Here is a 22,892-nt window from a genome sequence, read left to right as displayed (position 1 = left end):
GTTTGTCATAATGAATTAAAAATGACTATCTTTCACTCTAGACTTTGAGGTGCTTGTGTGTAGGTACTTTCTTATCTCTATCCCTTCATTACCTATGGTGGTGTCTGCTATAAACAGAGGTGCTCAGTAAGCCTTGTTTAATTAAGGTACTTGATGGGAATTAGTGGGGACTGAGAAGGCTTAAATGGAGACAGGAATCAGAACAACATGAATTAATTGCATTCCCGTGTAATTTTGATACTCTCATGGTAACCTGTAGTGTAGATTTTTTATTTATTGCATTCCATTTTTCTGTTTACATACATTTCATTGTGTTAGGTGGTGAAGGGCAGGCCCCTGCTCCTGCTAAGGCCAGGTGTATGGAAGTCAGAACAATTAGGACATGGGAGAGAATCTGTTCCCGTCCCACGGTTAGAACTCAAGTCCGGATGCTTGGTGTCAGGTTCCTTTATCCTCCAGACATTTCACCAACCCTAATAATTTCTTTGGGGTGGAATCTCACGTAACTGAGTGAGGATCAACTTGAATGTGTGATCCCACTGACCCATCTGAATGCTGGTGCTATAGACATGTGTCACCACAACTAGCTTCTTTTTTTAACAAAGTTTCTGGAAATAATGGAAGATCTTTAAGGTTTAGCTTTTCTTGGCAGTCTAAAGAATGGTGTAAGAAGTAAGGTGCATTTCTTTCATAGCTTAGGCAGCTGTTGCCTTCAGTCAGTCAAGGCAGCCTATCCACTTTCTGGGGGAAAACGTGGAGAGCAGCAAGGAGGACTGTTTTCACCCCTGCTTGGGTCAGTGGTTTATATACCACCAACAAAAACACAATGGTCTTGGGATGTTAGCTTTTGATTATAAGTATTCAAAGAAAATGTAGTTGATGTCATTTTTTCCCTCTCTACAAGTCTCAGTTTGAGACAGGGTCTCCTTTAACTTGGCTGATCTTCAACTCCTAATCTTGTCTCTGCCTCTTGAGTGCTACTGTGAATTATAGGACTAGGCAGCTACTACACTTGATATATCATGTTCTTTTTTTTCTGGAGGTTGTGTAGGTGTGTGTGTGTGTGTGTGTGTGTGTGTGTATGTGTGTGTATGTGTGTGTGGGGTTGGCACACGATAGCACACACATGGTGGCTCAGAACCATTTGTGTAACTCCAGTTCCAGGGTATATGAGAACTCTTCTGGCCTCTATGGGTACCATGTATGCATGGTACACATATATACATGTAGGCAAAACACTCATACACATAAAATAAAAATCAACAAATCCATGTTACATGAAGCTGAAATGGGAATTGATTGACCTAAAAGATGTAGCTGCCTCCAAGGTTTCAAATAGAGCACTGATAGAGCATGAACACTGTCTTGCTTAGAATTAAAAGGGGAAGCTGAAACATGACTGATTTGTATTTAGTTGTGTAATTATTTTTAATTATATATATATATATATATTTTTTTTTTTTTTGGTTTTTCGAGACAGGGTTTCTCTTTATAGCCCTGGCTGTTCTGGAACTCACTTTGTAGACCAGGCTGGCCTCGAACTCAGAAATCCGCCTGCCTCTGCCTCCCGAGTGCTGGGATTAAAGGCGTGCGCCACCACGCCCGGCCTATTTTTAATTATATTTTTAAGACAGAGTTTCAAGTAGCCCAGGCTGTCTTTGGCCTTGCCTAGGGCTTCCTAAATTCTGGACAAATAGTCTATCAATTGAGCTACCCCTAGTCTTTGTTTTGTTTTGTTTTTGACAGGGTCTTTCTGTTTAGGAGCCTAGGCTGTTCTGGATTCTGTAGATCAGGCTAGCCCCCAAGTTCAGAGAGATCTCCTTAGTTGTGGAATTAGAGATAAGTACTACCACATCTTGCTTCCTCTAGTCATAAAGAGTTGGGTTTTTTCAAGTGCTGATTAGTGCTAGGTAATTTGGTTAATGTTATCATCGATCCCATATGATGGTTGGTAAAGTGCTGTTTACAGTTTTTACTTCACACATGCAGAATTTTGCAATAAAAATTTCAAGAATCACATTAACTCTTCCTTACACCCATTTAAGTAGCACCTTAACTGCTGCATAGTTTTGTTTTGGTTTGTTTTGTTTTGTTTTGGTTTGGTTTGGTTTTTTTCGAGACAGGGTTTCTCTGTATCGCCCTGGCTGTCCTGGAACTCACTCTGTAGACCAGGCTGGCCTCGAACTCAGAGATCCGCCTGCCTCTGCCTCCCCAGTGCTGCGATTAAAGGCGTGCACCACTACGCCCGGCTAAGTATTTTTTAATTTACTCAACCAAAAAAGTAATTTCCTACGGAGTACATCTCTCCAGTGATATAAGGCAAAGAAGGATAGCACAATTGATGCTTAAAAAAAAAAACACAGAAAGTTTTGTAAAAGAAAGTCCTGTTTTAAAAAAGCTTCTGGAGCTAGACTGTTGAGTTCCAATCTTGCTCTGATTTACCCTGGGACAAATTGCTTAGTTACTGTTTGTCCTGGTCTTTTCTTTAAAGTGGGGATAGTTTTAATAATTTCTGTGGGGATATATATCTCAGAGGGTGCTTGCCTAACATGCTCTAAGCCCTAGGTTTGATCTCTTCTGATGCAGAAACAAACAAAAAAAAATGTATTAACTCTTAACTTTGTATATCGGATTGTCATTACAATTGGTTTGCTATTTAAAGTTTATAAAGTATATAGCTCATACTTTGCATTTGTTTGCCATAGAACACTGAATAAACATTATTTGTCAGTTGGACAAGATATCTTTTTTTTTTTTGAGACAAAGTTTCACCATGTAGCAAACTTGCTTATAACTCAAAATCTCCTGCCACAGCCTCCCAAATGATAGGGTTACAGACCTGTTCAAGCCTCTGGTGTTCTGTTAATTTTCAGAAACATTTTATTTTGGTGCTGGGCAGCAACTTTTAGGGAGCTGTGGAGGTGGGGGCTCAAAAACACTCTTCCAGAAAGGGAAGGAGACAAACAGGTGGCACGGCCAGGCTAGCTTCACAATTCCTTCAAAGACTTTAGAAGAACTGCGGGTTACTCCCGTCCTTTTGTGTCCAGCCAAAACAGAACTCTGGGTAAATGTAATTTGATAAGAGTGGATCGAGAAGGGTTTGGATTGGGTTTGTTATCATCAGCTTGAACCAGATTTTTTTTTTTCTGGCTTTCACTATGTACCCATGGTTGACTTGGAATTTAGACCGGGCTGCCTTCAAACTTTCGAAGAGCTTCCTACCTCTGCCCCCAAGTTGCTTGGATTACAGATAATCCAGCAGCCCCCTCCTTTTTGGTCACAATTCATTTTGAGCCAGGTTGTTCACACCAAGCTTATCTAGTCAGGAGTTTGTAAGCTAATGCTGGGCTATATAAATGGACGTGCAGAACAAAGGCAGGCTTTTGCTAATATTTTATTGAAATAGGTTCCCTCTTTTTTTTTTTTTTTTTTTATTCAGGAAACATTCCACTTGCAGCCCATATTTATGGATTGTAAAATTGTGACATGTAAAAATTTTGAGTTCATGAATGCTTCCTGTGAAAAGTGTGCTTCTAAGAAAAGTCTGCTTTCTTATGAAGAAAAGACAAGCTGAGCTTGGGGGATGTGTGCATATCTTAGATGTAGCCCTGTCTGGAAGGAAACTTGGAGGTTTCCTCCAGACTAGAATTTTCCTTCTCTCCATTTTACCCCTCACCTGCTATGTAGTTTCTTTATATGATGTAGCCTACGCAACTAGGGTTCTGAATAGTATTTCTTTAGTACTCTTTAGCCTTAAGTGATAGCTCCCTTACCCAGTTCTTCAGTCTAGACTCTTTACTGTTTCAACTGATCCTTCCCTGTTGGCTTCCTTTCCCACTTTCTGTATTCTCTCCCTTCAGCTGATGGTCTTCTTAAGATTTTTATTTTTAATCGGTTGTATTGATGATAAAGACAAGTGTAGGATGCAGCTCTGGTTTCATTGAGTTAGGCTGACATGAAGGTGCATCCAGTAATTCAACTAGTGCCCCTCCCTCCACCCTATGGGTTTCTCTGTGTAACCCTGGCTGTCTCAGGCTGGCCTTGAACTCAGAGATTCATTAGCCTCTGTCTCCCACATGTTGGGATTAAAGGCATGTACACCCAGCCCTCAGTTTTTATCTTTATTTTTTTCCAGATCTCATCTATCTTTCCTAATTAGTTATTCATAGCTCGCCAATAGCAGAGCAAAAGAAATTTACTTTCCCCAAAATAAATGACATTTGTATTTGTGACCCATGTTATTCTGTATTGAAATGGAGCAGCACATTTCTTGCTGTTGAATGACAAGATGTTTGTTTGAAGAAGCTTATATTTTAGGAGACCAGAATTTATTCTGATGTTTGAAGACATAGACATTGTTATAGAAAGTAGGTCAACTTTTCAGTACCTTTATCAAAGCACCTGCAGTTCCCATTTCATTGCAAGTGAAGTAAATCTCATTGAATAAAGTAGCTGGTGTGTATATTCAATCTACTTTTAAAATAGAGGAGTCTATTTTAAAAGGGAAATTGATGCCAATCTGATTTCTCTGCTGCTTCTTTGTTGGAATGGGGGAATTCTGTAACCTTTCTGCTCTTCTTTCCTCTGCTGGCTTTGCAAACTAGGACACCGTTGGGTACTTGAGCACCTACCCTGCTGAAGGTCAGCCAGAGGAGGAGGAGGTACGACTGTAAGTGTATAGAAGTCCCTAGTCACAGATAGACCTTAGGATCACAGTTAGAAAAAAAAAAAGTAGAGAACCTGGTATGACACATGTCTGTAATCCCAGTATTTTGAGGAAGCTGAGGCAGAAGATTGGGAGTTTGAGGCCAGCCTATGCTAAATGGTGGACCTTGCCAAAAATACCGATAAATAGGACTGGTTAGATGGCTCAATGGGTAAGACGCTTGCTGCCAAACTTGATGACTTCTGCATGCTTGCCTTACGACATAGGTTCATACACATATACATGCATATGCAAAATTACTGTAAAATAATAAAAGGGAGCTAGCCACGGTGCATGAATGGAGAAATGGAGAATGGAGGGCCAGGAATTACCTTACCATTGGTAAGTGGTGAGTTTAGTGGGACACATGAGACCTTGTCTCAAAAACAGCAGACCTGGAACCAACTAAACAAGGAAGTATTTAAATAAAAACAAAATGAAGTTGGTTTACTTTTTTTTTTTAATTTAACTGTATTCATTGAGCATGAGAAACATCTTTACTTAAAAGAAGGCAGGTGTGGTGGTATCCATGCAGCTCTAGCACCTGAGGCTAATGTGGGACGATAGGAGATGGGAACTAGCTAGGCTAGATAGATAGCAAGACTCTTTCCAAAAGCAAAACAGAAAAGACCAAAATAAAACAAAGAAAAAGACAAAACCTGAGGGCTGAGGATGAATGTAGCTCAGTAGTAGAGCATTTGCCTGGCATAAACAACTTCCTGGATTTGATCCCTACATGCACAAAAAATGATGTGTGCCATGCTCTAGGGTATAATAATCATCTAAATTGACTCAATGAGTATACAGGCACATATGTTACACTATGTGATTCTGCTGGAAAAAAGCATTAGTACATAGGATGGAAGCTGTGTGGGGCCAAGGGGGCAAAATTCGTGTGTATGTGTTGCTCTCTGTCTTGTCTGTCTATCAATCAATCAGTCAATCAATCAATCACAGGGTTTCATGGCCTCGGCTGGCTCATGAACTTCTAAACCTTCTGACTTCATGTCTCAAATGCTGAGGATTATTGTATGAGTGATCAAGGAGGGTTTATATGTAAGATATATTTGGAAGAGAACAAAAGAAATGAGTGATTGATTGTCATACACAGGAGAGGAATAGAGAAGGCACAGACTTAGGCTGGCCCCTGGTCAAGAGAGATAGTGGTGGGTGGGTATCAACAGAGACCTACCTGTCTGGGCTGCTTTATACTGAAAGATAGAGTACTGGTATAGGATCCTGCTTAGCACTACAGAGTACAAAGTAAAATTGTCTTTAGGTCTATGGAGACAACAGCTGTGACTAGTGTTTTGTGTGTTCCTATTAACTTGAGGCAACAGCTGTCCCAGCCTTTCTCCCATTGTAGAAACTCTATGAGAGTGCTTACCATACTAGCACATTCTGTATGGGTGATGACCTTTGTTTTGAAGGACCACAAGACAAGTGCAGTTATAATAAGTTTACATGTGTTTGTAAACATCAAAGATTTTCTTATCTACATAGTTGTCTAGGAAAAGGAGAAATTGCAGCCCAGAACTGGTACAGTTTCTTTTGTCTACATTTGTTGGTTTTGTTTAAGTGCTTTGGGCCCCCACTTACATACTGCTTGTGCTCATTTTACCAAAAGTTCCTGGGTGTTTTGTTTTGTTTGTTTGGGACAGGAGATGATCTCTCTGCATCTACCTCCCTGGAACTAACAGAAATCCAACTGTCTCTGCTGGGATTTAAGGCTTGGGCTACCATACCTGGATTGAAGTTCTTCCTTCCTCCTTTTAATGTTGGGGTTTGAAGGTTTCAGGGATCCCCCTCCTGAGACTGGAGAATTATGGTCACTGTTACCATATCCATATTTCTACTTTTCATATCAGCGGTGATTATCCTTGTTAAGTAACCTTAGGGCTCTATTTTTCTCTTTCAGGAATGTAAGTTTAATTTATTAGGGATCATCAAAGCACATACTGAATCCCTTTGCTTGGTTGATTTTGATGGAACTGAGGACTAACCAACTATTTGGTGATTTGGTGTTCTTTGGCAACCCATGTAGCAAAGTTAGATAATACCTGATTACCAGAGGACCTGTGTCACTCACACTTACTTTCCCTTTCAAGATTTCTGGTTTAGCAAGTTTGTAAGAGATACTTCAGCTAGAGATACTGCACCCCTACCCTGATATCTGAGTGTATCCTCAAGCTTATACCATAGTCCAGGTAGTTAGTCTTGTTTTCCTTTTTGAGCCTCCGCAGGCTGGGTTTAACCTGTAGGAGCTACTATCCTCAGCTTTCCCTTTCTTTCTGTTAAAGGCTTTAGATCTGGCATTTGACCTGGTTACTCATTATTCTGCCCTCTAAATACAGTTGTCATCCTGTGCTAGGTATTAACATCTTCACTGGTTGACTAAGAAACACTTCAATTCCCTTCTCCTAGCTGTAGCATTATATGGGAAGTACTCTAGTTAATCACAGATTTCTGCAAGGTTTCCAAGGTACTTTAAGTAACTAGTTGATGCTTATTTCTCCAGCATATGTATGATTGTCATGACTGTCATATAATGCTGTTCTTTTCTTTCTTTTTTCATATTTTATTGTATTTTTTAGCCTAAATCTTCACTCACACAATTTTCATAGAAATGCTTTTCCCTATAGTTCTTTAAGGACATTTTGCTACTCATTTGGTCTCAAACTAGAAGTTAAAGTGACTTGCTTGGAAAAATTCAGCAATAGCTCCTGCTGTTTCAATTTCTGGTTATTCCTCATCTATTATCAACTAGGCTAGAAATATCTAGGGTTCATGAATGCTTGAATGAAGAAGATTTAGGACTTGGATTCTTTTATAGTAGAATATGGAGCGAGTCTTTAAGAATTTGGCATAGATCTTCATTCCTTGCAGGAAATTAAAACATTTACAATATTGTTCCTTCTGCAGTGTAAATAGGCATGTACTCCAGTGAGTAGCTCACAAGTCCATAGGCAGTGGGCCTGGTAGCAAGGTACTCTTCCTTCTAGGTACTGAGTCTAAAAAAAATATTTAAAGCTGAACTTGGTGACATAGGTCTGTAATCCCAGTAATCAGGAACACTGTGAGTTTGAGACAAGCAACAAGCAAACTGGGCTATGCATTGAGAGTTAGTCTAAGCAAAACAAACAAAGCAAACAAACAACCATCTTATACTTAAGACCATGCTTTCAGAGTTTCTAATCCAGACTGAGCAATGATCTGAACTGTCTAGTGGGCAGTAAAACAGGCCCAAATGTATTTTCTAACTACTGCCCCTTTTGTCAAAGGAATGTTGTGGTTAGATTGTCAGGAACAGACCACATGATTTTCTACAGGCTGTGAGAATCACTACGTAGCATTTTTGAAAATCTGGATTCCCAAATGATTGTGATCCCTCGGGGTTGAATTCTCATGTGGGTGGGTATTTAATTGAATGAGCAGACTAACTGGCTTGTGGTAGACATGAGGTGGGGGCTGATTAATTTGAAATTATCTACTTGAGTGTTACCTAGTGTTGTTTTAGGGTTCCATGTTAATCCAGATTTGAAGGTTACTTCAATATGTAGCAAGTTGTGGAGAACTCAAGTTGCCTGTTAAGGGAAACCTTTAGACCACGTCTCCATTTCCCTCTTGCAATTTTGAAATTGTGGAACAAATTCAAGAGAGGATGTTAACATTGAAACACCAGCTGTACAATTTGTTTAAAACTCACAGGAAGGGCCAATTTACTTCCTGTCTGAAAGGGAAATGCTGGCTTCCTTAACTTCCTTCTTGGCTAACTCTGGTTAACTTGGAATATGGGTGGGGAACAAGCTGGTCATGCCCCCCCCCCCCCCCCTTTCAGTGCTGCAGAACACCTCGTGCATAGTAGGCAAGTGTTCTATCCTGAACATTCAGGATGTTCTACATTCAGGCTGTGCTACGTCTCACCTGGTTACCAAAGCCATAAGAAACAGTTACCATCAAGTTTATGTTTAGTTTTGTGTTCTCCTTTGCCTCTGGTGTACTTTGTTGTTGTTGGGGACAGGGGGAATTCTGGGCTAAGGTTGTTTTTGCAGTTCAGAAATCTTTCCCATCCCTCAGACATTATTTTGCATTGAGCCTTATTTATGTACACTCCCTCTTCATTCTCTGAGATTTGAAAATACACTTGTAAGGAAGAAACTGAAACCCATTTGACACTGAAAGGTAGATTGTAAAGAGAATTAAACTGGACAGAGGGAGTGGATGACAAAAGTTTCTTATTTTTAAATCGAGCCAAGCAAGCATTCCAAGTGGGGCCAGTTGGCACTCTTCCTGCTATTTTAGTCCAGGCTTCTCCTTCCTACTGATGGTCAATTGTATTAACTGTTTGATGTGAGTTTGAACTGTGCTCTGGGGAGGAGGGGGAGGGGGGGAAAGTCATGGAAACAGCTGGTGTCTTTATCAAACCCTTTTAGTTATTCTTTGTGAAGATTATTCTGGAGCAAGGGGTGGCCCAGGAACTGGACCTGAAGAGTGGAGTGGCACTGACTGCCCAGACACTCGATGCTCTGTGGATGTTGGCTAGTTGAAATGTACCCTAACTTTATGAGACACATTCTTTTCTCCCCTCCCTCTGCCTTCCAAGTGCTCCGGTGGCTTTTTTTTTTTTTTTTTTTTTTTTTTTTTTTTTTTTTTTTTTTTGAGACGAAGTCTCAAGTAATCCTGGCTAACTTTGAACTTTTGAATTCATTCTGTCTCCATCTCCCAAGGGCCGGGGTTGTGGATGAGAGCCACCACTCCTGACCTCTTCCCTCTCATTCTATGGCTTTGGAGCATCACGTGGGAAGATAGAAACAGATTGATCCTCCCAAAGCCATGGCCCTTCAGGGATGTTCTCTTTAACTTCCCTTTGGTTGAGTTTTCTAAATAACGTTGGAAAGAGCCAGAGAAACCGTTAGACTCTGGATCTCTGGTGGAGTTAAGTTACACTATAATTGGTTGACAATACTAGTCTTCTTCCCTGGCTCCATACTCCAGGGTGATGGATGACATTTCTGAGTCAACACTCCTTTTCTGTCTTACGTGTTTAGTTTGATGCAGACCTACCTACCAGGCACCTTTTCAGAGCAGCAGCAGCATGCATAGGGGTGGATTTAGTGTGTGTGGGGGTGTGGGGGGGTGTCTTTTACAGCCATTTTCGTTTTATTTCAGAAAACTTCCTTAATTTTATTTTAAAAAACAAAAACAAAAACCCAGCAACACTTTGTATGCCAATCTCATTGTGTACCAGCAACTCTCACTGAGCTATGAGCAAGAAAACATTAAGAATACTGATATTTATAACTAAATTTTCAAAATTTGAACATTCTTAAGAAAAAGAGAATTAGTTAAATTTGGGGCTAGGTAAAAGACTGGAAACTCGTTTGTGTGCTTCAGTGACATGATTTGTAAGGCCTAGGCCCTAGGTTTCTATCAATTTAGAAGAGCTGTTGTATATATTCTTGCCCTACTTATCCAACTTCTTTTGCCAGGTCCACTGAAAGACTATAATGCTTTTAAATTGTGCTGCAGAGATCAAGATAGAGCCAGATATTCAGGATTTAGCTGATGTTTCCAGTGAGGGGGGGGGGGTGGCTAGGAGGAAGGAGAGAAACGATGAGAAAGATGGCATTTACTAGTTCTTGGCTCGAAATGTTCTGCTTAGAGCTCTTGTGAGCACTAATGCACCGTGAATGGAGTCGGGGGCCAAGGGTGCTGCTACTTCTTTGGATCTCAGGAATCTCTGGTTGATGGAGTTTGACCTATGTCTAAAGTTTTGCTTCTAGGGACGCTAACTTCCAATGGACTGTGCAAAGTATTAGAAAAACATAGTTTGGTCCATTCTCAGAGTCGGCCAGTGCTTCTTTTTTGCAGGAAAAAGCTAAGGTTGCCTGTCAGCCTCTTTGCTGCCTGAGCTACAGTGCAATTCCTAGTGGCCCTCCTCCTGTTCTCTTGGGAAGTCAGGAACTTTGCCCTCAGAACTTGATAAACTGCCTTTCTGTAGGGTGGAGTCTGCTGCCTTTGTTTGTTCTCGGTGGGGCCGGCTTTAGGAATCAGTTCCACATGTAGGCAAGTTTGAAGAGTTTAAAAGCAGTGGAAATGGGTGACATGTTCTACTGTTGGTGATCATCTTGATGGCACTTTCTTGGGGGGGTGGTGGTGCCACTTGTAGCTGTGCTGACTGGAATAGCAGCTTTAGCTTTTAAATCCCTATTTCAGTGTCTTAAGGTGAAAAAATTTGCCAGGTACAATATTAAAAATCTCTTCCACCCCCCCCCCCCCAAGACTCTTACTTAGGTCTGTGCATATAGTATCTTTCTGCTGATTCTTAAAGGCCTGAGCTTTGTCCTATGTAGTGTTGGCTTCAGGCTGAGAGGAGGGTTGTTTTCCTGAACACGATAAGGAACTGAGCAGGGCAAAGTAGGAGCTCTAACTGGTGATTGGTAGACAGGATGCCCTGGAATGTGGTTGGCCTGCAGCCCAGAATCCAGCACTTTGTATTTGTTTGTTTCTGGGAGACTGTGGTCTGGTGCTACTGTGACAGGAAGTGAGAAAGCTGGGAGTGGGGGAACAGAGAGGGGTGATGTCTTTGTGGTTCTCCTGTGAAATCTCTTTGTCCCTGGAGAGCGGCTCTGCTGCAGAGCCCTACTGAGAAGAGAGCAGCCTTTGTGTCTAATGGGTCTCAGAGCAGCTAGCTACTCTGAGGGATTAGAGGGTGTGAGATCTGACTGTGGCCTTTTACATCTCAGCACTTGAGTTATATAAATGGCCTTGATCTCTTAGCATTGAAGAGCTTACTGAGTTTTGTGTATGCTATGCTTATTTATGGATCTAGGATTTAATTAAGAATGGAATTCTAGGAGGGCATGGATGATGTTAGATAATGTTGATGTACTATGTAGGTTGCAGAAGTTGTTTGGGGTTTGAAGGGGGCAAAGAAACTGGTAATCCTGGAGCCTTTCTGTGTGGCACCTTGCTACCCACAGGAGTACCCACCCTGCCTATTTGATTTCAGCATCCCCTTACTGCAGGTGGCCAATGTTTACCCCTAACCGGGCATAGCTGGTAGTTCCCTGGGATTGAAGTAGTGTACCCATGACAGTTTGTCCTCCTCCTGCTGCCCCCTTTCTTTCTTGTTTTGTTTTTCCTGCTCTTCATTCCAGCTGTGAAGTAGGCATCTTTTATCACTGTTGATTGGGTGGCTGAGTCCTCAACTTCTTGCTAAGCTGGCTAGCTCTGAGCACACACACAGACCCGCCTTTGATTGACCAGGAGGACAGCTGCCCTAGAGGCAGATTGCTAACATACCGCTAGAACAATCCCTTCCCTCTGTCTGATGCTGCCAGCACAGTCTTCTCTGCTTCTTGTTCCTTCTCTTTCTCATCCCAACTGTGATCTTTGCGCTTGACTTAGTGAGATGTCATAATTAAAAAACAATATTTTGATGAGATTTTCTTATTTGAGGTGGCATAAGGGTGACTGTTTTTTGCTAAATTTCTAGATGAGGCTTGCCAATCAAAGTAGGTGATTGGTATAAAGAAGTACCTGATTTTGATTTGAGTACTTGCTCCTTATAAAAAGAAACTTAGTCAGATGCTGGGAGGTGGTGGCTCATGCTTGGGGACCACAGGTAGGCAGATCTCTTTGAGTTCAAGGATAGAAAGGCTACAAGGAGAGACTCCCCGTCTCTAAATACAAAAACAAAACAACAAAAAAGAAACGTATAGAATACGAGCCCCAGAACTGAGGAATGCTTTGCCTTGTAAAGGGAAGGTAAGACCCAAAGGTCCCTCGGGGTGGATCCACTACTCCTTGCCCATGTCTACCCTACTTCCTTCCTCAAACGTGTGTGTGTGTGTGTGTGTGTGTGTGTGTGTGTGTGTGAGAGAGAGAGAGAGAGAGAGAGAGAGAAGATAGGAGCTCACTCTGTAGCCCAGACTAGCTTGAAATTCTCTTGTTTCAGCCTCCCTTGTATTTTTTGTATTTGGATTACAAGTATGTAATACTATCATATCCTGCTCAAAAAATAACAATAAAACCCCTTGTTTTAACTTTTGTGTACTTAGGATGACTCATAACACTGGAAGCATAGAAAGTTCCTACCCTCCCGTGTGGGGAGAAGTACTATGGCCTTGAGTAGGGCTGCTTACCGGCAGTGCTACTTACGATATGTTCACTTAGTATAGCAAAGCAGACATAGCACTGTGGGCAGAGAGCCGCTGGAGCCCACCTAGGTTTTCAGAGAATATGGCCATCACACAGGTACTGGCCAGACCACCTTACAGACAGGTTGGTACTGGATCAGAAGGTACTGAGAAGATTCTGCTGAGAATTTCTATGGGGAGATTGCAGCACACTGTGCTCTAGGCCTGGGTTTTATCTTTCATTCAGATGGGAAAGCATTTCATCCTGTTACCTGTTAATATAGTTAAAGTGTCGTGCTTCCTGTCACTGCTTTCTTCATAGATGCACTGTTGTTCATAAAGACAGATGTTTCCAAAACCTCACAGAAGGGGTATCTATTGATAGTCTCATCAAGGCTTTGAAAAATGAGGGACTTTGTGCATATGGCTCAGGTACATGATTCCACCTTTTCCAAGTTATTTTCAAATGATGAGCAAGAGATGAGGAATGACATAGAGAGAAAGTAAAAGGATTGGTGAGAAGCTGTGTTTTAAAAACAAAGAATGTGAGTTCATGTCAGTTGAATGGCTTCTCCTAAACCCGAAGCGTAAGCTTTTCTTCTAGGGTTTTTTTTTTGGGGGGGGGGGCTGGGGGGAATATAATAAATCACAGCAGATTTAAGAATTTTCCTTCCCTTTCCTTTTTTTAAAAAAAAATTTTAATTAGATATTTTCTTCATTTACATTTCAAATGTTATTCACCCCCCCCTTCCTTCTCTTTTAATAAGAGTTACACAGTATCATCAAATTCTGTTAGATTTTTCTCACTTTACTGCCCTCCCTTCAGGAAGGAGAAAGGCATTTGGCCTGTCCCCTTCCTGGAGTCTGACCCCTCCCCCACCCCTCCCTTTTATCTTAGTTTCCTTATCGGCTTCTCTCGAGCCCTGCTTTTTCCTTATAAGGCTAGGCAAGGTCCCTTTGCTTCTGTTGCAGAGGGATCTAGATGAGTAGCTGTCTCGGTGTCTGTTGAAAAAATTCAGTATCTGTCCCAGTGGAGGGCCTTGGAGAGAGGCACCTGGCTAATGGGGGAGGAGAGGGAGGTGGCCTGGCCTGAGAGATCAGAAGGACTTGTTAGACCAGTCCTGTGTATGTGTCATACAGCTCCAAAGAGAAGCAGGTTTTGTTTCTTTCCATGCCCTCTTAGTCCTGGGTTCCTTGATAGAGTCACACCTTTCTTTTGCTTCAAAGCTAGCCCAACTTTAGCCAGTGTTAATATGCTAGGATTTGGGGAGTTGCAAGGATATGTAGGAGGGGGGAAAAGAGCAAAAGTAATGTTCTATGTTGTTTCTGAACTTAGGCCTTGACGAAGTGATTCCCCCACCCTTCTTCCTTTTGTGATGATATCTCTCAGTGTGTCGTTTCCTCAAACTCCTATCCCAGACTCCAGTGATCTTCCTGCCTGTGGACCAGTTTTTGTTGTGGCACAAGACCTCTTAGCTTTGTACCCCTGAACTGTATTCCTCAGTCTCCACATACTTTTCTGAAATTACAAATTTACAGTAGGAGCTACAAATTCATCTTGTATGGTGGCCATCATCTGTAGTTTTAGCATTCTGAAAACTGAGGTGTGAGGATGACTTCAAGAGTTTGAAGACAGTTTGGACTATCTAGGGTTACAGGCCAGCTTAGACTGCAGAGTGGAGATCCTGACGCAAACAAGCAAAATGAAAAAGAAAATAAACATTAAATTCTGCCGTGGATGTAATACACACCCATAGTCCCATCAGTAGGTAGCTGAGACGAGGAGCAATGCTGAGTTCTAGGCTAGCTTAGTTGATATCACTAAGTCAAGCTCATCTCTCAGCTTGGCTACATGCTACCTGGAGCTGAGTCAAGCCAGGATGGCCAACTTAGGGCCTAAGTATTTGTGTCCTTCAGATGCCCCTGGCCCAGAAACCTTTGTGGCCCTGGTTACTGAAAACCTGGTAATCTCTCAGGACCAAGGAACTTTTTAATGCAGCACAGGTCCATTGCTCCAGCACATAGCTCCTAGAAAGCTCCGAAGAGCTGCTACCATGCCAGTCAGGGGAAGATGGAATCAAATTCCTGGTGGGTGGTTTGTTTTTGGGGAGGGGAGAACAGGATCACACAGTATAACCCAGGCTATCATGGAGCTTATGTAGCCCAGGCTGGACTCCCAAGGATCTCCCTGCCTTAACCTCCTCAGTACTTAGATTGCTACCCCAATTGGGTGTAAGCTACCCCAGAGGCACAAGAGACACTTTTTATGTTATTTTTTCCCTTTCACTTCTTTTCTCTTTTTAAAATAGGGTTTGCTTTCTCTGTGTGGCCCCGATTGGCCTGGAACTCGCTTTCTCTACCAGGCTGACCTCAAACAAACATCTATCTGCCTCTGCCTCATGAGTGCTGGCATTAAAGGCGCATGTGGCACTGCCCTCTGGCTCTTTTTATTTACGTGTATGTATACACATGTGTAGGTGTCCTAGGAAGCCAGGAGAAGGATTCGATCCCTTAGAACTAGTGTTATAGGCAGTTTTGAGCTACTTGACTTGGGATGTCAGGAACTGAGCTTAGGCCCTATGGAGGAACAGTAAGCCTCCTTAACTGTTGTACCAGCTCTCCAGTCCCACATGTTTAAGTTTAAAAAACAAAACAAAACTTTTGTTGCTTAAGTTCTGTTCCTTTGCCACTGGAGTCAGTTATATTACTTTCACCAGAGGAAGATGATAGGACCAGAGGTCCCATTAACTGCCTGAGTGAGCCTTAGGGTGGACACAGTAAGGCAGGATTGGTCAGCCTTTTCAGTAAATTGGAGCCTCAGGGAAATGCAAAAACTGCAAAGACTGGGCTATTACAAGAGTGTAAGTTTTGTTACTCCATAGTTGAAATTGTGAAATAAGCAGAGTCCCCTTAGATTAATAATATTTTTATTAATTGTTAATAATATAGTATATTACTATTATTGTTGTTATACTATGCTGTCTAGGCTGATCCAGAACTTGTTAAGCAACAGGCACATACTACATGCTCTTTTTGCCTTTGAATCTTTTCTTTGGTTTGTATGTCATAGAGGACCAGACCTAGGGCCTTATGACTGCACTCAGCACTATATTACTGAGTTAATATCCCCAGCCCTTGAAATTGCTTTTATGAGGTGGTCTTCTTGGCATTGAACTCCTTTTTGTGATTCTTATGCTTCACTTAGACTTATTTTCCAGGGGTTAGTATGCTTATGAATCTAAACAGAGAAGTGAGGATTGCTATAGTTAGTTTCAGTTAATTAAGGTAGAATTTTCATGGGATGGGTTGGGAGCTGGAACTTTTTTATTCGTTAATTAATTAATTAATTTAGTGGATATGAATGCTCTGTCTTCACACACACCAGAAGAGGGCATCGGACTCCATAACAGATGGTTGTGAGCCACCATGTGGTTGCTGGGAATTGAACTCAAGACCTCTGGAAGAGCAGTCAGTGCTCTTAACTGCTGCGCCTTCTTTCCAGCCCTGGTAGCTGGAACTTATGGAGGCTTAGAAAAACTTTTCTCAGAATATGTTTTGAGATTTAGAAACAGAATGGTAATTTTCTGTGTGTGTGTACTTGAACAGGAACATTGAACGGTGAGTTTTGGACACATTATTTTTTCTGGCTGAAAGTTATATCATAGTACTGTATGTTACCAGTTGGTAATCAGTAAGAGGCTTGGTGATTTAAAAAAAAAATTTATATCCTCAGAAGACATGGAAATGGAATTTGCTTTGAGGGAGAACATACATTTTTGCCATTAGTTTTTATTTATAATGTTTTAACAGGAAGAAAGGAGAAGACTTTGGGACTGGTTATAGAAGATTGTAATCTCTTCCCCAGAGCCTGAAGGTCACAGCTTAGATAGCTCTTTGCCTTAGGGGAAACTGGGGTTTCTTCTAGCAAAGGTGCTCAAGTACTCACCCAAGTGTGGCCAAATATGGGTGTGTCTACATGAGCTTCATGGAAGTGTGTGAGTCTCTGTTATTTGTAGTCATTACATGAAGCTTTGGATGGATGGTAATGGAAGGTAAAACTTACAGGGTTACAGTTCCTCCCAGGTTTTGTAGATATTTTTTGACAGAACCAGTGATTGGATTTTAGATATTTTGAAGTCAGGTGTTTCATTTAATCTTTGCCATTAAGAAAAGTAAATTCCGGGGCTAGTGAGATGGCTCAGTGGGTAAGAGCACCCGACTGCTCTTCCGAAGGTTCGGAGTTCAAATCCCAGCAACCACATGGTGGCTCACAACCATCTGTAACAAGATCTGACTCGCTCTTCTGGGTTGCCTGAAGACAACTACAGTGTACTTACATATAATAAATAAATGAATCTTAAAAAAAGAAAAAAAAGAAAAGTAAATTCCAGTAAAGAGCATGTGGTTTCTCCTCAGACATACTACTTTCTTGTGTTCAAATGTAGTAATTACTACAGTTACATTGTCAATGGCTTCCCATATGTCTTGTCTTTCTCTAAGTACTTCATATGGACTGTTTCATTTAGCTCTCATAACTACTCTTACGTATTTTTTTATTTTTACATTTTACAGAGAAGAAAACTGAGGTACCTTGCCCAGGGTTGTGTAAATATTGGATCTGGAGCTTGACTACAGTCAAGTTCTAAAAGCCCATGTTCTAGTATGAAGATGAAGATGAAGGTGATGATTGGTGCAGGTCTTATTACTTTGTAGCCTAGGTTAGCTTCTATTTATACCAGTTCTCCGGCTACAGTCTCCTAAGTACTGTTGTGTATGCAAGTCTTTTTATCCCCAGCCCAAATTAGATTTCTTTAACAAATGTTTTTATTACACTTATTTATTTGTGTATGTTTGGAACATGAGTACTGCTACTCCTGTGAGAGGTCAGAAGACAACTTGCAGGAGCAGGTTTCTCCTTCTACCACGTGGTCCCAGGACTCCAACTCAGGTCAGCAGTAGCATGATGTCTTACCCCAGGAACCATACATCTCACCAGCCCTTAAGTAGATTTCTGTAGCCAGTTTACAGTAAAACAAATCATTTCAGACTTGTGCTGTTATTTGGTGACTGGTTTTATTGCCCTGCTATTTGATTGGCACTGTTTGATTCTTTTGGTCCTTTTAGACAGTTGATTTACCTTGAAGTTCTGACAAAAGAGACTGACTTTATCATTGCTCATGAATAAGCTGTAGACCTGGAATTGGGTAGGATCAATCCATCTGGTAAAGACTTATGGCTTGTTAAAAGTAAACACAGCTATTCTCAGAAAATATAATCTTAGAATAATAAGTTTAAACACCCCTTAATGATCCTTTTTTGATAAAAATGTCTGTTTGACAATAGTAAGTGGTGAACTTGGAAAGGTATTAGAGAAGACTTAGAGGAATTTTTTGATGCTGGCCAAAGTCAGTCAGTGATTTGCAAATTGGTTTGCAGCACCATCTTTTTATGACATGTGGCAGGAAGAGGAGACTTCATCAAGTTATAAGACTGCTTTCTGCTATGGCTTGTCATATGCTTTCCTTTTTTCTGTTTTTGCATGCTGTAGACATAGATATTTCCCCCTCCCTGTTTTCCTGTAAGGGTTAGGAAGGAAGAAAGCTCTCAAAGGTTATAGGCCAAAGGGCCTTGGACCATTCTCCTCCTTTCTTTCTTGCTAGGAAGCTCCAGGCAGGCTTGAACCTGTGGTTCTCTTGCTTCAGCCTCACAAGCAGAGGGATTACAGACGTTGGCCAGTATGCCCTGCTTAGACATGTATTTGGACAACATGGCATAGAAGAGAGTACAGGCTTGAAATATTTGAGATCTAGGTTTAAGTTCTAAATTTTCTATGAACTGTAGGAACTTGGTTAATTTTTTTTCACCTATGAGTCTGTTTTAACATTTGCAGTAAAACTGAACTTCCTGGGGGCTGGTGAGATGGTTCAGCAGGTAAGAGCACCCGACTGCTCTTCCAAAGGTCCTTAGTTCAAATCCCAGCAACCACATGGTGGCTCACAACCATCTGTAACAAGATCTGATTCCCTCTTCTGGTGTGTCTGAAGACAGCTACAGTGTACTTAGATATAATAAATAAATAAATCTTAAAAAAAAAAAACTGAACTTCCTTATGGTTTCTGTGATTGCTAGGGCAATAAATGAAAGCCATTCCAGCACTGGTAATTTTTTCATGTTCTCTTTGTCTAACAAACTTGTAATGCCCTGAGAAAGAAATAAGAATTAATGTAACAGATTTGTACTGGTACAGTGACTCTCAGGCACTAGAGAAACACGTCTGTCCCAGAAACACTGGTTTAGTTGGGACCTCCTAGTACATAGAGCTGGAGTAGAGAAACCAGCTCATCTACTCTGTAGAATTCAATTGTGTTCTAGATCCGATTAATTTCATCTACTACTTCACAAAATAGTTTGGGGCTGAGACATTACCATGAAGTAATGTAATTGGAAGATTGAATCTAACTCTTGAAACAACTTAATACCTCACCTTGTAGAACACACTTTATCTCATTCAGTGTTCACGGCAGCCCAGACTTAGAATGGCCTGTTGCTATTGCCATCACACAGATGAGAATAACCAGAACATAAGCCAGGACTGGGACCAGCCTTGTGAATTATCCTGACTCACACAGCCACTGCTTCTCCCTTTTAAACAGAAAATCTATCCATGCGTAAAGACCTAGGAGTGTGACCTCTTTTTCTACTTAGCTATATTGTCCTCTTAGAGTCAACTTGAAAGCCAGGATGACGGAGAAGTCCAGACTGTGCTTTGTGACTGACATAGGTCCCTCAGTATTTTCCCTAACTTCCTTTTTAACTCCCTGTATCAAATTAAAGTTGTGGGGGCAAAAAGTGACCATTTATGGCATGATGACAAACACGGTCATCTGTGGCAGGGAGTGTTGTTTCTCTGTGCCCCATAGTAGTGGTCGCCTGGGCTTTTATTAGCAAGAAGATTACAGGGTGGAGGCTGCCACAGTGGTAACTGCAGTACAGGCCCTGTTTAAAATCAGTAACTGGAGGAGTCTCTCTTGAGCTGGGTTCTCTTGATGTGGAAGGTTCATAGGTCAATGTACATAGCAGATGACGGCAAGTGTTTAAAATGAAGAAATAGGGATAAAAAGGAAACAATTAGAACAAGCCAGGAGTGGTGATAAATTCTTATACTCCAGTACTTGAGAAGTAGAGACAGGAGAATCAGGAATTTAAGGTCAGCTTAAGCTTTATAGTGAGTTTGAGGCCAGCCTGGGAGACTGTCACAGACAAAAACACACACACAAAAAACAACGTAATAAAGAAAGACCTTTGAGTGGCCGTCTGGAATGTGGGTAGGAGTATGAGAAAGAGGCATTGGGATATTGGGCGTTGGGCTGAGTGAGAACAGTGGTTGATAAATGATTGTGGGAGCCTAGGGCTGGGTAGGATACATTTAGGGACAGTCAGCGTGTTCTCGGACTTAGTGACTGAAGCGATTCAGTTTACTGGGCACTTGTCTATCAGTTTCTTCTGGGTACTGTTGCTGAATGCTGGATACATTTAAGGCAAACAGGCCCTAGCTTTTGTGTTTGGTGGGGCTCTGGGAAGCGTGGGAAAGGGAGTCTAAGCAGAAGGCCCAGCCTAGGCTAGTTCCCACATGTCTTCCCCCCATGACTATTGCATTGGTTTCTCAATGTCTTTGTGGGCATGCTGGGACTGGGCTTTGAGGTTTCTGCCTTAAGGGTGGGAAGGAGGGGGAAGGGCATTCCAACAACAAATTTCACCCCCAAATCAGTTGCCTATAACAGAGGATGTTGGGGTTTTCTCTACATTGTGACCTGGAGTGGTTCTGCATGGGTTTACAAGTAGAGGAGCTGCAGGTGACCGTGCAACCTGAGGTTTAGTTAATCCCACATCCAAAGCCTAGCTATCTGAACACAGCAAAGTCTAAAGGTATCTGCTTCATCAAGCAACTCCAAGTTGTAACTTAAACAACCCCTTTCACTTCTAATACCTCCCATTACCCTCTTACATGTATGCAGTGGGTGTAGTTTTATTTTCTTCCCATTCTTATTTTTCCTTCAAATATTTCTGCAGCTCTCTCCTTCCTGCTTGCTGCTTGCTGAGGTGGCTGGGGTGCTTCCATGGTTTATCTGAGTCTAGACTGGGCTATTCTCTGTGCTAAACCAATCAATTACGGGCCTTCTCTTAACAGGTGTGTATGGAATATATATTTGTTAAGAATTGAAAATTATTTTAGGTACTTTCTTTTTCTTGGGTGTTTGGTGAGAAGTAAAGGGAATAGGAGAGAAAAAATTTTCCTCCTAGTTTGCCATTGAGCAGCATACATTTTATCTATCTGTCTGTCTGTCTGTCTGTCTGTCTATCTATCTATCTATCTATCTATCTATCTATCTATCTATCTATCTATCTGTTTTTGAGACAGGATTTCTCTATATAGTTCTGGCTGTCCTAGAACTTGCTCTGTAGAGTAGGCTGGCCTTGAGCTCTAGCAATTTATCTGCATCTGCCTCCCAAGTGCTAAGATTAAAGCTATGAGCTACCACACCTGGCCACAAAAACTTGAGACAAGATCTTGTTAAATTGCCTAGGCTGGCCACAAATTTATGTAGGCCAGCCACAGAAGTTGTGATCTTGCACCTTCTGAGAATGTGGGATTACACAGGTGGCTTGAGGCAAAGCCTTTTTATGCAGTGTCTGTGGTTCTGTCACTGTTGTTTCTATTAGCATGTTTTGCCTTCTGTCATATAGTATAATTTAGTGAGATCGAAAGACCTCTTCATACATGTATGAGGTTCTTTTGTCTTTATTTATTTATTGACTTTTAAGACAGGGTTTCTTTCTGTATATAGCCCTGGCTATCTTGGAACTCTCTCTGTAGACCAGGCTGGCCTCTAACTCATAGAGCTCCACTTGTCTCTGCCTCCCAAGTGTTAACATTAAAGACGTGCACCTCCACCACTCAGCTTATATCTCCATTTTTTTTAAAGATTTATTTATTTTATGTATATGAGTACACTGTAGCTGTCTTCAGACACATCAGAAGAAGGCGTCAGATCTCCTTATGGATGGTTGTGAGCCACCATGTGGTTGCTGGGATTTGAACTCAGGACCGTCAGAGGAGCAGTCAGAGCTGTTAACTGCTGAGCCATCTCTCCAGCGTCCCATATCTCCATTTCTTAACTGACATTTTAATTTCGTATAATTCATCACTACAGCTGCATTTATAGTGTTCAGGTTTGGGAGAGGTTAAGTAAAATTTGTGTTGTTCCATTATATCTAGAAGTAGCATGTCCCTTTACCAGGAAGTTAAAACTTTTATCAAGCAGATGCCTGCAAATATTTCCAGAGAAAAATAATCTAATTTTAATCCCATGCTATGGTCTCCCTGTCCTGTCAGCAGTGTAGAGACTTTGGTCAAGCTGCCACCCTTCTCTCAATGGGAGTTCATAGCAGAGTACTGAAGAGGGTAATAGGCAAGGGGTCCTCTTGACGCAGACACTGGTGATGGGCTCCCAAGCTTGGTTGGTGGTGGCTTGCTTTCTGCACTGCAGTAAAACCACAGAGGACATCTTTGGCGCTGGGGATTAACAATTCTTCTGTCTTCTCTGACCTGTGATCTTTTCTCTTCTCTCTTCTCCGCCCCCCTCCCTAGTGTGAAGTGAGGGGACCTACTCCCTCCTTTCTACTCCCTCTGTGGTCCACCTTACTTTTTATCCTGCCCTGCGGCGGCTCCTCCCCTTACCTTCATGGACGACTCAGAGGTGGAGTCGACCGCCAGCATCTTGGCCTCTGTGAAAGAACAAGAGGCCCAGTTTGAGAAGCTGACCCGGGCGCTGGAAGAGGAGCGGCGCCATGTCTCGGCGCAACTGGAACGCGTCCGGGTCTCACCACAAGATGCCAACTCACTCATGGCCAATGGCACCCTCACTCGTCGGCATCAGGTAACCCTCTCTCCTTTAGACCTGCAGGTAGGACATTGGCATGGTCACAACTGAGGCCTATATATCCTTAGTGAGATACTACTGGCCCTGGGCTGTCCAGTGCTTATA

General features: G+C 41.8%; 1 protein-coding gene across 24 annotated transcripts in view; it reads left to right on the top strand.

Annotated features, from left to right (window-relative positions):
* Ctnnd1 (catenin (cadherin associated protein), delta 1) overlaps positions 1-22,892 on the top strand; it is a 71,882-nt gene that overhangs the window by 11,924 nt on the left and 37,066 nt on the right. For 14 of the 24 annotated variants that reach the window (XM_006498630.2, XM_006498634.3, XM_030247019.1 and 11 more), the window contains exon 2: positions 22,496-22,784. The exons of 3 other annotated variants lie outside the window; for them this stretch is intronic. In XM_006498630.2, the coding sequence (XP_006498693.1) occupies positions 22,590-22,784 (195 nt within the window). In that variant the 5' untranslated portion in view covers positions 22,496-22,589. Of the gene's footprint in view, positions 1-4,598; positions 4,662-20,916; positions 21,035-22,495; positions 22,785-22,892 lie in introns of those variants that run through there. 7 more of the 24 variants (XM_006498626.4, XM_017315208.2, XM_017315179.2 and 4 more) reach the window with 2 other exon arrangements.

Source organism: Mus musculus, chromosome 2, assembly GCF_000001635.26.
Source record: "Mus musculus strain C57BL/6J chromosome 2, GRCm38.p6 C57BL/6J".
Lineage (NCBI taxonomy): Eukaryota > Metazoa > Chordata > Mammalia > Rodentia > Muridae > Mus > Mus musculus.
The sequence above is the reverse complement of the archived record's forward strand: the minus strand, read 5'-3'. Positions and strand labels throughout refer to the sequence as shown.